Consider the following 16,753-nt stretch of genomic DNA (forward strand, 5'->3'; position numbering starts at 1 on the left):
AAAGTGCAACTCTAACCAATGACTGCACTTTTTATCAATAAAGGTGACCTTGAACCCCGTGTGTGGGGGGGGGGGGGGGGGGGGGGGGCGCTTAGAATAGATTAAAATGGTTTGGGCATGTGAAGAGGATGGTAGAGAGAAGAATACCAAGAAGAACATTGGAGTTCAAGATTGAAGGCAAGAGGCCAAGAACAAGATGGATTGATACGAAACAGATGAGTTTAAGGAGGAGAAACCTGTTCCAAATTGTGGAAGAAGAATGGTGGAAAGAGAGAGTAAAATGGTGAAGTACCATTGATTCCCCAACCCGACCAGATGTTGGGTAGAGGGGAAACGAAGATGATGATGATGAATGGGCCACTGATTTGTGTACATGGTAGCAATCCAGAGGGGTTGCATAGGATTTATATCAGGTAAATTTGGTCACCAAGACATCAACATGATTTCATGCTGAAAAATGACACTGCCGCCAGAGAAGACATCAAGCATGAAGGGAAGCACATAGTTTGCAGCTGTCACAGTGTCTTTGATTACTACCACAGGTCCCATGCAAGTGCAGGAGAGGTCTCCCATAGCATAATACTGCTCCCACCAGCCTGCATCCGTGGCATGCTGCACATTTCAAGCCATCATTCACCTCAATGACAGCATTTGTGGACACAACTAGGGACATAGTGAAGCAAAAATGTGATTCACCTGAAGAGCTGACATGTTTCCATTGATTGATGGTCAAATCCTGATGGCCCCGATCCCACTGCAATCAAAATTGATGATAACATTGGATCCAATGGAAAATTGTACTGAAATGCAGGAGGATCTGCAGTGAATTGACGCATGGTGCAGGAAATGGCAATTGAATCTCAATGTAGACAAGTGTAATGTGCTGCGAATACATAGAAAGATAGATCCCTTATCATCTAGCTACAAAATAGCAGGTCAGCAACTGAAAGCAGTTAATTCCATAAATTATCTGGGAGTACGCATTAGGAGTGATTTAAAATGGAATGATCATATAAAGTTGATCGTTGGTAAAGCAGATGCCAGACTGAGATTCATTGGAAGAATCCTAAGGAAATGCAATCCGAAAACAAAGGAAGTAGGTTACAGTACACTTGTTCGCCCACTGCTTGAATACTGCTCAGCACTGTGGGATCCGTACCAGATAGAGTTGATAGAAGAGATAGAGAAGATCCAACGGAGAGCAGCGCGCTTCGTTACAGGATCACTTAGTAATCGCGAAAGCATTACGGAGATGATAGATAAACTACAGTGGAAGACTCTGCAGGAGAGACGCTCAGTAGCTCGGTACGGGCTTTTAAAGTTTTGAGAACATACCTTCACTGAAGAGTCAAGCAGTATATTGCTCCCTCCTACGTACTTCTTGTGAAGAGACCATGAGGATAAAATCAGAGAGATTAGAGCCCACATAGAAGCATATCGACAATCCTTCTTTCCACGAACAATACGAGACTGGAATAGAAGGGAGAACCGATAGAGGTACTCAGGGTACCCTCCGCCACACACCGTCAGGTGGCTTGCGGAGTATGGATGTGGATGTAGATGTAGATCAATTTGTGAATGTGGACGGGTGGTCTGCTGCGGAGCTACTTATTCAACAGTGTACGATGAATGGTGTATTCTGAAACACTGGTGCGTGCATCAGCATTACGCTCTTTCAGCAGAGATGCCACAGATCATCGTCTATCCTCCTTTACAAAGCAGTCAAGCCTCCAAACCACATGTTCTGTGAAGAGACGTGGACATCCAACCATTTAGCAGCTAGTGGCAGTTTCACTGTTGTTCTACCTCTCTCCGCAGAGGCTCATGGCAGTAGCACATGAACATTTGATACTCACTCACAGGCTCTGCATAATAATAATAATCTGCTATTTGTCAATGTTGCTTATCCCAATGGATTTCCCCATTTCCAGCCCGCATCTTCGCTATGGTGATCCCCCAGCCATGTCTACTCTGATTACATTCTTTAGTTACTGTATCGTGTGCCCACAATGCCACCAGGCAGTATCCAATGTTTCTGTGGGCAGTGGTCATAATGTTTTGACTTAGCAGTGAAATACTCACTAAATAAACTGAAAATAGCTCCACTATATAAACATGAGTTCATTGAAGTTATTTTGTCTCCTCACATGAGAGAACTGGACAGGAAATGCTAGGTAGGTATAGTCAGTCTGTTAACTGAAAAGAGAGTGGCAATCATGGGAGGGGAAGCTGCCTTTCCCAGAAAAAAATTCAATCTGCTGTACAGGATGGCTAAGAATCAATTTTCCTCTATCTTTGTTGAAAACTGTACAGAGATTTATGTAGAATCTGTCCATATGCTTTTCTTGGGGTTGTATTATCAGCAACTCATATCTGCATTCCATGTAGTGTTACCTCACTTTGTGGAAAGTAAACACTCCCATGCATGTATGCACACTTCAATGCCAGTGTTTCATATCGCGAGTTGCAAAAGGATCTGTGTAACTTTGTGAAACACCCTGGAGTTACTTTTTTTTGACCATGTGGTAGAGAGAATTGGAAATTGTCCACTCTCTCGTCCTTCGGCAGACGTATGGAGGAGGAAAGTGCATGATCGCAGTTCGGCATCCTACTTTCCCTCACACTTTTAACCTACACCCCACATTTTCACCCTGTTACACCCCCCAGAACACAATTTATCCCTTAACACTAGAAGTGCTGGACTTTGCCGTACCCCTAGTAGTACCATGTGGGATTTTTTGACCCACAGTAGGAAACCACAGTTTTATTCGTATTTGATTTTGAGTGTCGCCGTGTTGCCAATTCGTTCAGGAAGTCTCTAAAGTTTAGTCAAAGGATAATTTGGTCTCTAAAATGAATAGCACACTGTCAAACATAAATTTTCAGATTTTTTCTTTTTCATTTTACACTAGAAATTCCACAGTGTTTCACAAATCATCACCAAAAGAAGTAAAACAATGCTACAATGTTTCCTTAAAAAAAAAAAATAAATAAATAAATAAATAAATAAAGACTGAAACAGAGCCAAAACATACTGTTTTTGTGAGTACTAGTAGTATTTTTACTTTTACAGACAAATACGTTGAGTACCAGGTTTTTGTGAAAGATTCTAAAATGCAGCAGGTGACTAAAACGCTCTGCATGTTTTCTTGCTTATTGCAATCAGGGAATTAAAGCATTCGAATCAACAACTTTAGTCTATACTTAGAAACATTTAGGAACAAAGAGTTGACAGAATTGTCTAATCTGGGATGGGCTCACAGTTCAGATAAGAGTTTGTACTTAGCAGCTTTCGCACACAACCTTGTTGCACTTGAAGCATAAGTTTGACATTTTATTTCACTTTTGTTATTTGCAGGAAGCGTGAATTTGATAACGCCTTCTATTTCCATATTGGCCAGCACCAGTATCGAGTGCCTGCAAGGGGAGACTAGCTCCTCACTGCAGATTGTAAGGAGCAGCAAGCCCATCTACAACTATGAGGATAATCTCTCAGCGTCAAATCTTCTTAGAGGTAAGTAATTAAGTAACTTAAAACTCAAGCTAGTGTTGATCAAGGTAACATCACCACCAGTGGGTTCCAGCTCAGACACTGCAGCATCTAGCCATTTGAGCAATTACAGTGACTCCACCCTTAAGACTTTACAGTTTTGCGGAAGTTTCTGCTCAATATTCTCATTCACCTGACATCCAGCATGCATGTCAATCAGAATAAGGACATATTTTCCATTTTCTCTCGGTATACTGAGAAAAGATTGTCACCTGACTTGTACAAGTGTGTTGCATACAATACATTACCTCCACTCCGCACCGTAGGATGAATCTCCTTCAGTGAAATTGAAAGCATGCCAACTATACTTGTTCCTTTTTGTTCCAGCTCATCCGCTTGTTTCACAGAGGTGATGAAGTTGTCAGTTGCTGATGTTACAACCACAGTTGGGGAATGGCTGTGCCACTTTCATACCGATATGGTGACCAAGACTCTTGATTGGATCACAAGTTTCATCTTTGCCATGGTAAGGGAATCTATTCAGGATGTAGCAGTTGTCAGCATCACACAAAATCCAGTATTTTATCCCATACTTATCAGGCTTACGCAGCAAGTATTGTATGAATGGGCACCTGCACCCACAAGAATACAGTTGGTCGTCGACAGTCATTGTCTTGTCTGGCTTTTAGCAGACAAAGCAATTGGCAGTAAACAGATTCCTTATTTCTGAAGCAAGGCAAAATTTATCAGTTTTCTTATGTTGTCTTCTTGATGACACATAATCACACACAAATGACTGGATATTTCTGCAAATTTGTTACTTGACACGGTGCTTTGAAAGAAAGGAGGTCCCCACTTATTGCTTTATGTCTTTGTATGAAATTCCCCAAGCACCCTATGCTCCACAAGTCTAAAGTAATCCAATAAAAGCATCTAGTTCTTCCAGGCTTAGGAATCACTCATTATTACCAACTGTGCTGTGAGCGTTTTCTTCAGTGTACTTTATCAGTTTCAGGATTGGATCACTGACATGAGCTGTTGCACAACGTGTGGCACTCAGTATACCGTGACTGTGACCAGTCCACCTTTCGCTGCTCCATGAACTGCACCAACAGCCATGCCGTCACTGTCTTGTGACATGTCAAAATGCTTTGTAACCGGTGAAAGAGTGGGAACAATGGCAAAAGATCAGCCACGACGCAATTTGACTTAAGTGTTTACATTAGATTATCAGTGACATTGCATTTGAGTTTTGAATAAAGTTTTATTTATCAGTGACTTGCTGACTCCATCAGGTAGCTGACCGATAACTCCTTTGCCCCACCATCCTTGTCCCTGTTGAAGGCCTTGTCTTACATTGTATGCATGTTTGGCTCATTATTGAGAGGGATGTTCAGACCTTCGGGTAGAATCTGTAAATCTGACATCTAAATAATAGAAGGAAGAAAGCTGTACAGTTGACTGTGTGCTCTTTGGTTCAAAAATATAGCTAGAATGGTTCATGCTTATGTTGTGTAAGAAGGAGGTCATCGTCAGATGGATCAGATGCTGCTGACTGTTCATTTGCTGTGTCTGAATCACTTGAGTCAGCGGTTTTCACTGGAACAAATTGTTGTCCTCCAATGGAATTGTCTCACTACTGGATTCATCACTCAATTGCACCAGTAAAATGTTCTCCAGACAGTAGAGAATCTCGCTCTTCATAATGCCACATCGTCTTGCAATCGTAGCTTCAGTGACACAAACTCATGAAAATAAACTGCAAGCTTACGTTGTTGGTGTCAGGTCTGCCTCAGCCTACTCAGGTCAAGTACAGATAGGAAACATTAAGTATGACACACCTGGCATTTGCTGTTGTGTATGGGAACTATTAGCAGTGCCCCAGCCTGCGATGTAGGATGTTATTCTGTGGCTCATCAGTGTCACTTTATAGGTCTGCATGTTGCCAGACCATAGAAAATGGAAAGCCACACTGATATAAAGTATCGCCCGACCTCCAAATTCTTTGTATTTCAAGGTCTTTTTGGCCCAAAGTGTCTTAATACACTCCAACATCTCATGAATTGAGTTAAGGTATGCTCAGAAACTATTTAGTGTTATTGATATCAAATTGCGCTAAAATGCGTATGAGTCAGAAATCATCCACATGGTGCTACCAGAAGAACTGATAAATGTTTCATACTTCTAGGTGGGCTGGAGGGATAAAATTTTAGTGAGTTGTACAACCCCATAAATGATGAAAAGTCACAGGAGCATTTGGTCCTGTGATGATTATGGAGGGGGTTAAGGCCCTTGAAAAACTCTTGTGGGTAAAAAATTACCCACATGGTACTTCTGGTGTTCTTGATGTTATACTAACCACTTAAATGATGTTTGACACACACACACACACACACACACACACACACACACACACACACCATTAAAACACTATTATTCCTTGCAATGGGAAAATAATTAGTCCTAGAGAAAAGATGAATAGGACCTTTCTTTATACAAAAATTAATATGATTTAATTTCGTACTGGGAAAAAGTTTCACTTGAAGCTGCGGCTGTCAAGACATTCATGAAAAGCCTACAAAAGTGACCTTCACACTCCCCCAGCCTCAAGCTCACACTCCACCAGTCAGGATTTTTAAGATGTTGTTCACAACACTCCCTCCATACCACTGCACAAAAATTTGTGACTACATGAAATTTTCCTCTAACTTTCCTTCACTGACTAGACGGTAACAGTACTGTCACATCTCAACAGCACCATCTAGTTGTCATTTGTAAAAACTTAAGAAGGCTATTCTCATAGACTGTTTACAGTACACTGTAGCCTAATGTGTAATGAGAAATTTCTCACAGTAGACCAAAATTAACTGTGAAGAGCGTTTTGTTTGACTACTATGCAGGATAACTCAGACACCCATCACAATTCTTCTACAATCTGCCTCTCCTTACTTAACAACGGCTGTGAAGTATACATCCACTTGACATTCACACATTAAACTTTTTCTTCTTGTTCTATAATCGGAAAGACATGGGAGGCACATCGTAATGACAAGAACACAATAAAAGAACATACAAATTCAAATTTTCAACAAGCACATTGATGTGACAACAGTTTAAAGCATTCACTAGTATCAGGATACAAAATGTGGATTTATCAATGACCAGTTCACTAAAACATATAGCCTGAGTTTGACAGTTTTGTGATTACCAAATATGAATACTTAAATCATGCTCTTTTCACACATTTTTTCCTTAATTACAACCCTTACTGTATTTCTGCACTTTTTGCCGTATGATTCTTTTGTCATGTTTCCTTCACACACACACACACACACACACACACACACACACACACACACTACTGTAGTTCTACACTTAGTTTCCTATTGTTGTTTTGCCACATTTCCTTCACACACACACACACACACACACACACACTACTGTGGTTCTGCACTTTGTTTCCTATTGTTGTTTTGTCATATTTCCTTCACACACACACACACACACACACACACACACACAGAGAGAGAGAGAGAGAGAGAGAGAGAGAGAGAGAGAGAGAGAGAGAGAGAGAGTAATGCAAACTGTCTGTGTTCTTACCACTCCATGCTTCACTGCAGTTGCAAAATAATAGTAAAATAATAGTGAGAATTTGGAAATGTCATTAATTTACGTAATTTTACAAAAATTGTTGGGACAGTTTGTCCAAGAGGTGCACACCCAAACAGACAATTATTTCTAGTAAGACATAAGTCTACGCCAGTTTACGTATTCAACCCAAATAAACTTTGTCTAAGGATAAGGAATTAGTGGAATAATGATTTTTACAATCTATACAAAGATCTGCTGCACTCATCAATGAAGTTCATTAGCTTCCAGCTAAATATTTATCTAGAAATTTCAGTCACAAACTAAACTATGCAACTAACAGATGCAGTGAGCCATCCTATTAGTAAACCAAAAATCAGGAAAACAATTTTTCTACAGTAAAGTATTCTGCACACTCCATTCTGTGGCACTACAATGCAAGGATAAGTGTTTCATAGCACAGAATTACTTACTTCTCTGTCAGAAGATACAACGATCTCAAGAACACTTCTGAAATATAGAAACGAGAGTAGCTGTACTAGAAAAATGTTCTTTTATTGGCATTATTAAGTAGATGTGACTAAGAAACCATCCAAGTCACTCAACAGAAAAATTATCTATCTAAAATCCTCTGAAAATAAACTAATTACTTACAGCAGTTGGACTGATATGTTCAGGAAGGGTTGAGCGCCAGGTGTTAGGTTGGCCATCATCAGAGGGATACTTCTGGCGGAATCGAATAGTGAAATGTGTGATTTCATACCCTCCATCTTCAGCTACATCCCACATCAAAAGCGCCAATACAGTAGAGGGACGAACAGTGACATTAACTAGTGCTGGCGGAGGAGCTGAAACATATTATTATTAAGCCAAACTTCAATCCATAACCTCCCTGCTCCCCCCCCCCCCCCCCCCCCCCCCCCAGGCCCCACTCCCCACACACGCACATTCTTCAAAAGAAAGAGATACATATTGCCTACCCCTAACCTCCTCTCTCCAAGGCATCCCCCACCATTACCAAACTAACAAATTCTGGATGCCTTAATCCCACATACCAAATCTTAAATTTTTTTCCTTACAATGACTCAGTTCCTACATAGTATCACATTTCAAACGCATCAAATCTCATCCCATACACAAACTTCTTTACTCTGTTGAGTCTGCAACACAGTTCACGTTTTTAGATATTAGGTCTGCCTAAAGTAAAACAGCTTTGTTTTATATTTATCATTGAAAATGAAAATGTTTTGTATATAGCTGATCCAAATTCCAAAACTAATGGCAGGGAAATATGCATAACACTGAGTACCATTAACATTATAAGTTTATACAATTTAACACACATTCCTTAATTATACAATGGGTATCACCACACATTTTGATGTTCGTTGAAGGAGGTATTTTATTGCTTTTAGCTCTATGTATGACTGAAAGAAGGAAGGAGAGAAAGTAGGCAAAATTACAAACATTTTATTAAAACCACTGATCCAGTGTTCTCTTAGCAGGGCAAGGACAGAAGAGGACAAGGAAATGGTCAGGCCTGATTGAAAGAAACATCCTGGCATTACATTGTAGAACTAAAGCTGATTGTCTACCCAGAAATTTGAGCCATTGTACCTCAAAATGTGTGGTCTTTACTGTTACACCTCACTCAGTTTGAGCAGTCTGCTTTTCTTGTCTTTCTCATTTCAGTCATTATGTAAAGTAATTCTACTTCAAAAGTGGCAATTTTTATTTCTGCTTCTTCAACATTGTCCTCCCAGATTTGAGCTTCTTAAATGCCATTGTTCTAGTTGTAGTTTCCAGTCAAAACACTAGTCTATCCAGTGGAAGTATTTCATTTATACAATAATGATGTAGGCTGAAGCAATGAATCAAAATTTTTACCATTGCCAGGATTTCAACCTGGATCTCCCACTTACTAGGCAAATGCACTAACTGCTGCGCCACACTGGCACAACGGCTAGTACAGCTGCACAGATTACCCTAGTATGTCTTCCTTTCTGATACAGATTACAGTTCAGGCCTCAGCCTACTGCTATTCCCCTTCTAAATTCACATCAATGCTGTAGAGGCTCTCCAATATTGGGAAAGCACCTTAGCAATGAGCAAAATGGCGTTAATGCTGGTCAAATATTACTCATAAATGGTTGATGTTCTTGAGAGATATTGATTTTAATCTTTATGTATGATAATGATGTAGGCTGAAGCAATTAATTAAAATTTGTTCCAGTGCCGGGATTTGAACTTAGGCCACCTGCTTACTAGCCATATTAACTTACTACTGCACCACATTGGCACTGCAGCTACCACGGCCCAGCAGTTTACCCTAGTATGTCTCCCTCCCTCAACACAAATTCCATTTCAAGTCTCAACCGATTGCTATTACCCTTCTAAACTCGCATAAGCTGCAGCACCAGTGTAGCGCAGTGGTTAGTGCATCTGCCTAATAAGCAGCTGGCATGGTAGCTCAGCATGTTCGGTCAGAGGGTTAGCTGCCCTCTGTAATAAAAAAACTGAGTTAATAAATCAACAACGAACTTAAAAGGGTGTCTTACGACATCCGCCCTGATCAGATTCAACGAACAAAATGAAATTTAAAAAAAAACAGCAAGAGACCTGGGTTCAAATCCCAATGCTGGTATAAATTTTAATTCATTGCTTCTGCCAACACCATTATTGTAGGTAAAGGTGAAACACAGTATGTCTCAGGAACATCAACTGTGTATGATTAATGTTTCATTTCTTGGTACTTTCCTAGTTTAACACCGCCCCCGCCCCCCCTCTCCACACACACTTCCCTCTATCACCAAATTAACTATTCTTTGATGCCTCAATGTTTCCCATCAATCAATTCTTCATTTTGCTAAGTCAGATCACAAATTTCTTTTCTCTTTGAGTCAATTCAGGACCCTCTTCATTAGGTATCTGGTATATCTAATTGTTGGACTTCTTTGTTACCTCCATATTTCAAAAAATTCTCTACTTGTCTGCAGTGTTTATAAACCACAGTTTGCATTCATATAATGCAACACTCCAGAAATATTTTCAGAATAAATATTTCCTGACAAATTTCATTTTGTCTTAACATATTTCTCTTTCAAAAACTCTTCTCTGATTTTATCAGTTGGCATTTAAGTCAAACTTACTTCTACCATTGAGAGATAATTTGCTGTCCAAACAGCAAACTCATCTACTATTTTTAGTGTCATTTCGTACTATAATTTCTTCAGACCACCAGATTAAATTGAACAATGGAAAGTCTGGGACAAAATAAACGCATCTGATGTGACCAGCAATCTGAGGTGGATTGTGGGGGTAAAGAGATGGCATTGGATGAGGAGGGCAAAAGATAGCATGGTACAGGTGGGGGGAAGGTACTGTGCTGCCTCTGAGAGCATGCAGGGACGTGGTGGGAACAGGATAGGATTGCTGTTGCAGAGATGGAACACTGTGCTGGAGGTGGGAGGGTTGAGGAGAGAAGTAGAGATGAGGAAGAACCGGCAGAATTGAAGGTAGTGTTGTGTAGTGCTGGAGTGGGAGCAGGGAAGGAACAGATTGATGGACTAGACTAGCAAAAACAGAGGTCAGGGAGATCACAGGAACGAAGACTGTGTTGTAAGGAAGGGTCTCGCCTATGCAAGTCAGAAAAGCTGGTGTTGTTCGAAGGATTCAAATGGTGCAGGCTGTGAAGCAGTCTCGAAGTGAAGTACATCATGTTGGGCAACATGTTCAGCAATGGGTGGCCCAGCTGTCTCTTGGCCACAGTTTTCACCCATTTCATACCAAGGAGTCCCTTCCATACAGCCTAACTACCTACAGTCATAGCAACTGTAGGGATGAGGAGTCCCTTTCCAAATAAGCCAAGTGTCTCACTGAGGCCTTCATAGACTAAAATTATCCTCCCAACCTTGGTCAGAAACAGATACCTTATGCTTTGTCTTTCCATTGGCCTAGTACCTCCTACATACCCAATGTGTGGCAAAACAGGAGCACTTCTCCCATGAGTCAGTACCAGCAAGGACTGGAGCAACTGAACCACATTCTCCACCAAGATTCCAACTACCTCTCAGTGTATATGCATTCTCTGTAACATGCTCCCATGTTGCCCACTATTTTCGTCACCCCTATCACAGTGGTGTTCTTCTGCCCATCAAATCTGCACAATATTCTTGTACATCCCTACTCCACCCCTCTCCTAACCCATTGCCTCATGGCTCATATCCCTGCAATAGACCTAAGTGTAAGACCTGTGCCATACAACGTCTCACTACCACATACTCCCGTCCTGTCACAAGCATCCCCTTATCCCATCAACGGCAGGGTAACCTGTAAAAACTGTCATGGACCCTACAAACTAAGCTGCAACCACTGTGCTTTCTACATGGACCTGACGACTACCAAGCTGTCTGCGCTATCACAAAATTGTGGCCAAGAGAAAGTTGGACCACTCAGTTGCTAAATATTCTGCCCAACACACTGTGTCTCACTTCAATGACTGCTTCACAGCCTGCACCATCAGGGCCCTTCCTAATACCACCATCTAACTCAATTGTGTAGGCAAGTCCTTTCGTGACAACATATCATTTGATCTAGCAATCCTCCTGCCTCCATTTCTGCTAGTCCCAGTCATCCACATGCCTATCCCCTTCCCTGCTCCCATTCCAGCACTACACAACACATACCTTCTACTATTTCTCTCCTCACCCTTTTCTGCCCCACCCCTCGAGCACAGCCTTCCGTCTCTGCAACAGCAGCCCTACCCTGTTCCCACCACAACCCTGCATGATCTCTCTCCCTCCCCCCCCCCCCCCCCCCCCCATTGCATGCCACCTCCTTACCTCCATCATCCTACTCAGATTGCTGGTCTCATCCGATGCACTTGCAGCCAGCAATCTGGTCACAGCGGCCAGAGACAGTTGCCGTGTGTGTGTGTGTGTGTGTGTGTGTGTGTGTGTGAATGCGCATGTGCTTCCTATTTCCACAGAAGGGCTTAGGGCAGAAAGTTTAAATGTTTAGCAGTCTTTTGATTGTGGCTGTCTGCAACTCAACATCAACTCTGGGTAATGAGTAGAAATCTGCCTTTTCCATAATACTGTCATTAAATTCAGCAACACATTATCACACTCATTCTACACTAGTGTGCAAAACTTAAGGATGATAGCAACTTTTGCATGATGTGCCATTGGCAAGTAACATAGCTTGATGAAAAAAACGTACACAGAAAGAACTGCTACAGTACAGCACAGAAGGCAACCGAAATAAATACACAATGAGATGAACAGCAATTATACTTTTATTCAAAGACAACAATTACCTTGGAACCAATGCAATTTACGATGGTCCCCTGGACATTACAAAAGGCATGACGTGGTTCTCAATAGGGCATGTGTTCACCACACGTAGCATTCTCTGCCATGTGCTTCTTGTGATAAGGCATTCCATCCCTCCCCAGTGTAGTTGACGACTGCTGGATTATTGTTCATGCATGTAAACGTGCTGCAATACATCTCACCAATGCATCCCACATATGCTCGATGGGATTTATGTCGCGAGAGTGGACAGGCCAATTCATTCGCTCAATATCCTCTTGTTCCAAAAGGTCCTCCATCTGCACAGTTCAATGCTGTCATGCCTTGCCATCCATATAATGAAGTCAGGATCAAATGCACCCTGAAAAGACTCATGGGGAAGGACATCAATGTCACAATAACGTTGTAACAGTGAGTGAGTGTGACATGTTCGGAGATTTGGAGTTCAGTGTGCCCATGCAACATTATGCCTCCCGACACTGTAACAGCCGGACCACCACAAGCATCACACTCAACAATATTCCTGAGTGCATTGTGTGTCCCTCTCACCATATGGGGGTTTGTAATTCACCCAGGAATATTGTCGAACATGATTGCTTTGGTTGTCCAGGTGTTATGGTGCATGGGCATACTGACCTCCAAATCTCTGAACAAGGTACAATCACTGTAAATTTTATTGTGACATACACACCTTTTCAGGGGTTCACTCATTCCTGACTTCATTTTTATGGACGACAATGTGCGACCACATCGAACCACACAGGTGCAATAGTTCTTGGAATGACAATGTGTATGGCACACAGACTGGCCTGCCCAACCCCCTACTTAAATCCCATCAAGTGGGTGTGGTATTATTGAGGAGACATATGGCAGCATGTCCACATGGACCTACGACCGTCCAGTAGTTGTAAACCATAATGGTGGAGAAATGGAATTCCCTACCACAAAAACTCCTTGCCATCCTTGTGGCCAGCACAACAGCACATTGGAGAGCATACATTGGCATCTGTGACTATCATAAATTCTATTAAGAATCATGTGCCACCTTTTGTTATATCCAGGAGACCATTATAAATCACAGTGACTTCAGTATAATTATTGTCTTTGTATAAACGTGTCATTTCTGTTTGTCTCATTGCATATTTCTTCCGGTTACCATCTCAACTGTACAGTAGCAATTCTTTCTAAGTATGGTTCAAGTTTCATCAGGTTATGTTACTTGGCAGCGACACATCATGCCTGCTTAAGTTTTGCGCACCAATGTACTTTTGTTAACGTTACTCTTGGAACATCTTTCAAGACTATTAATGCTGTTCAGTCTGTCACTGTTTCTGATTAAATTACAAAGTCACCAGCAAATATTAAAGTGTTCATTTCATCTAGTACTAGTAATTTATTTGTCCAAGAAGCATGTTACACTGATACAGAATTTGTCAACGTAATAGAAGGAAACATTTCATTTGTAAAACAGCATGATCTCACACACCTATTTAATAAGGAGATAATAGAGTATATGTTTAACCGTGACCTTATTGACGGACACATCCCTGCATCTGAAGCAACTTAGGAAAACCATGAAAATCCTAATGAGGATTGTCAGACAGAGAATCAGCCTCCATCCTCCTAAATCTGAGGCTAGTGTCTCAATATATGCACTATCTTATTTGGTTATAACTAATTTATAAATTTTTCATGTTTGCACATGTTTTGACCAAGTTAGTACAGAGCAACTTAACACAGTTTCCAACAACATTATTATAAAACCTAAAACCCTAAAACACAACATTCCTAGCATAACCTTTCATGTTTTGGTAATGGGGTGCAGCAGTGATCTTCGAGAACCACGTAATATTCAATGATATGAACAAATGTGAAGGGGAGGGGGTGGTGGACAAATGAGTAAGCCTTGATCTTTCAACATCCTCCAAGTCATTTATTTAATGATTTGAAAATGGATTTTATTATGTTTATAAAAATGTCTAACAACTCTGAAAAAGAGGCATTTGAGTTAGTAAGCAAAACAATTTCAGAGAAACAGTATTTTAAAAAACTGAATAATTACGGTTAATCTTTGTGCAAAGAAATGAATAATAAACTAGTGTTCATTATTACTGCTAGAAAATTATGCCTTAGGTCCCAGTGAAAATTGACCTTAACGAAAAATGAACAAGGGTTACTTCCAAGCTTCCGAACATTTGCTTAAGCAATTGTAAATATCAGATTAAAATCCTACAGAATACCTAATCAGTTTATTGCCTACATATGGATCAAGTGAACATAAGTGAGATGGAAAGAGAAGGCAGACCAAGTCACAGATCATGTCTGGAAACAGAAATTAAATCTGCACAACAGGTACTGATCCTTAAAACTTCCTAGCTGCTTAGCACTACCAGCTGAATCAGAAATCAACAAGGAACTTTTACTTTGACAGACTATGTTCAATACATAGCTGCACTATTTCTTTGCAAACACACACAACTTCAAAACTTTTACAGAATGTGCCAGAAAACCAAAGATTATAGGTAATCCGTCATGTGAAAATAATTAAAAATGATGATGCTGATGATGGGGTCCCATATTCCGAGGAGCGTAGGGGACGATACGGGAGACCCACATCAGTGTACTAGGCAAGGTCCTTGCGGAGGTGGTTTGCCATTGCCTTCCTCCGACTGTAATGGGGATGATGAAGACGACATTAAAAATATCCTTTCTGAAAAAAAGATTAACAGCTGATAACTAATTTTTCAGTTGTTTTTAAAGAGTGTGTTTGTGGATAAATAAATCTAACTGTAGCAGGGAAATAGGAAACCCTCATGCGAAAGATAGTGTCTGATAAAGTCTTATGAGTCATCATTCACCTTTTTCCACTGGTTAAATGCAACAAGTTGGCTGTTGGATGATGTTCATAGGAGCCATATCCAAAAACTCCACATAGTCAAAACATTTTAATTTGTGTAGTGCACTCTACATTTTAACCATGCAGTCTGCTATCCAGTGATTTCAACACGCACACAAGTTTGATTGGAAGTAATGCTGAATAGTAAAAACTACCCAGCCCCTTACTGCAGAAATTTCAGCCACTGAGCAAATGTGTCATCAACCTACAGTTTAACATTCTATAAACAGCGAATTCATCAAACAAATATCATTGAGCAAAGTAAGGAAAGGATGTATGATGGCATCATTCATCACCTTGTTAAAGGAACAAGTCCACTTGCCATTTAATATGAATATTTAGGTATAACCTTGTCACTTTTATTATGAACCCAATGCCTAAGCCATTATCTTACCTTACTGAGGGAAATATCAAGTGCTGTAATGTACTACCAACCAATCAGCCTAATGGCTCATGTATCCAAGTTGTTTATAAGAAAATTATACAGAAGAACAGAGAAGAAAATTGAGAATCTCTTAGATGAAAATCAGTTTGGCTCTTAAGATGGTGAGGGCACCACAGAGGCAGTTCTGACATTGCAATTGATAATGTTGATAATGGAAACAAAAGTGAAGAAAAATCAAGAGAGGTTCAAAGGATCTGTCAACCTGGAAAAAGTGTTCGACAACATAAAATGGTGCAAGATTTTCAACATTCTGAAAAACATATGAGTTAACTAAAAGGAAAGACAGACAATTCATATGCAAAATGTACAAGAACCAAGAGGAAACAATATGAATGGAAGACCAAGAATGAAGTGTTTGGATTACAAACGGTGTAAGACAGGAATGCAGCCCTTCAGGTTGAATAGTGGGTTTAAAATTCACAGTGAAAAAATATCAATGATAAGATTCACTGATTACATAGCTATCCACACTAAATGTGAAGGAGAATTATAGGACACATCAAATGGAATGAACAGTCTAATGAGTACAGAACATGGATTGAGGGTAAACTGATGAAAGGCAAAAGTAATGAGAAGTAACAGAAATGAGATTAGCAAACAAACTTAACATCAATATTAGTGACCACTGACTAGATGAAGTTAGGGAATTTTACTATCTTGCAAGAAAACAATGTGACAGACGAAGCAAGGAGGACACAAAAAACTGTTGAGTACAGGCAAAGAGGGCATTCCTTGCCAAGAGAAGTCTATTAGTATCAAACATTGATCTGATTAAGAAAGGAAGGAAGAAATTTCTAAGTATGTACGTTTGAACCACAGAATTGTGAGAAACCACGAACGCGAAGAATCAAAGCCACTGAAATGTGGTGCTATAGAAGAATGTTAAAAATTTGCTGGACAGGTAACAGAAGGAATGAGGTTTTCCGCAGAATTAGCAACAAGAGGAACATATGGAAAGCACTGCCAATAAAAATGAACAGGATGATTGAATATGTGTTAAGACATCAGGGAATAACTTCCAT

General features: G+C 40.4%; 1 protein-coding gene across 5 annotated transcripts in view; it reads right to left on the bottom strand.

The window, feature by feature from the left end:
• The window catches only part of LOC124605800 (protein turtle homolog A), a 113,845-nt gene that overhangs the window by 95,595 nt on the left and 1,497 nt on the right, over positions 1 to 16,753 (bottom strand). For all 5 annotated transcript variants that reach the window (XM_047137719.1, XM_047137729.1, XM_047137737.1 and 2 more), the window contains exon 3: positions 7,733 to 7,926. In XM_047137719.1, coding sequence (XP_046993675.1) covers positions 7,733 to 7,926 — 194 coding nt within the window. The remainder of the gene's footprint in view (positions 1 to 7,732; positions 7,927 to 16,753) is intronic.

Source organism: Schistocerca americana, chromosome 1 (assembly GCF_021461395.2).
Source record: "Schistocerca americana isolate TAMUIC-IGC-003095 chromosome 1, iqSchAmer2.1, whole genome shotgun sequence".
In the NCBI taxonomy this organism is placed as follows: Eukaryota; Metazoa; Arthropoda; class Insecta; order Orthoptera; family Acrididae; genus Schistocerca; species Schistocerca americana.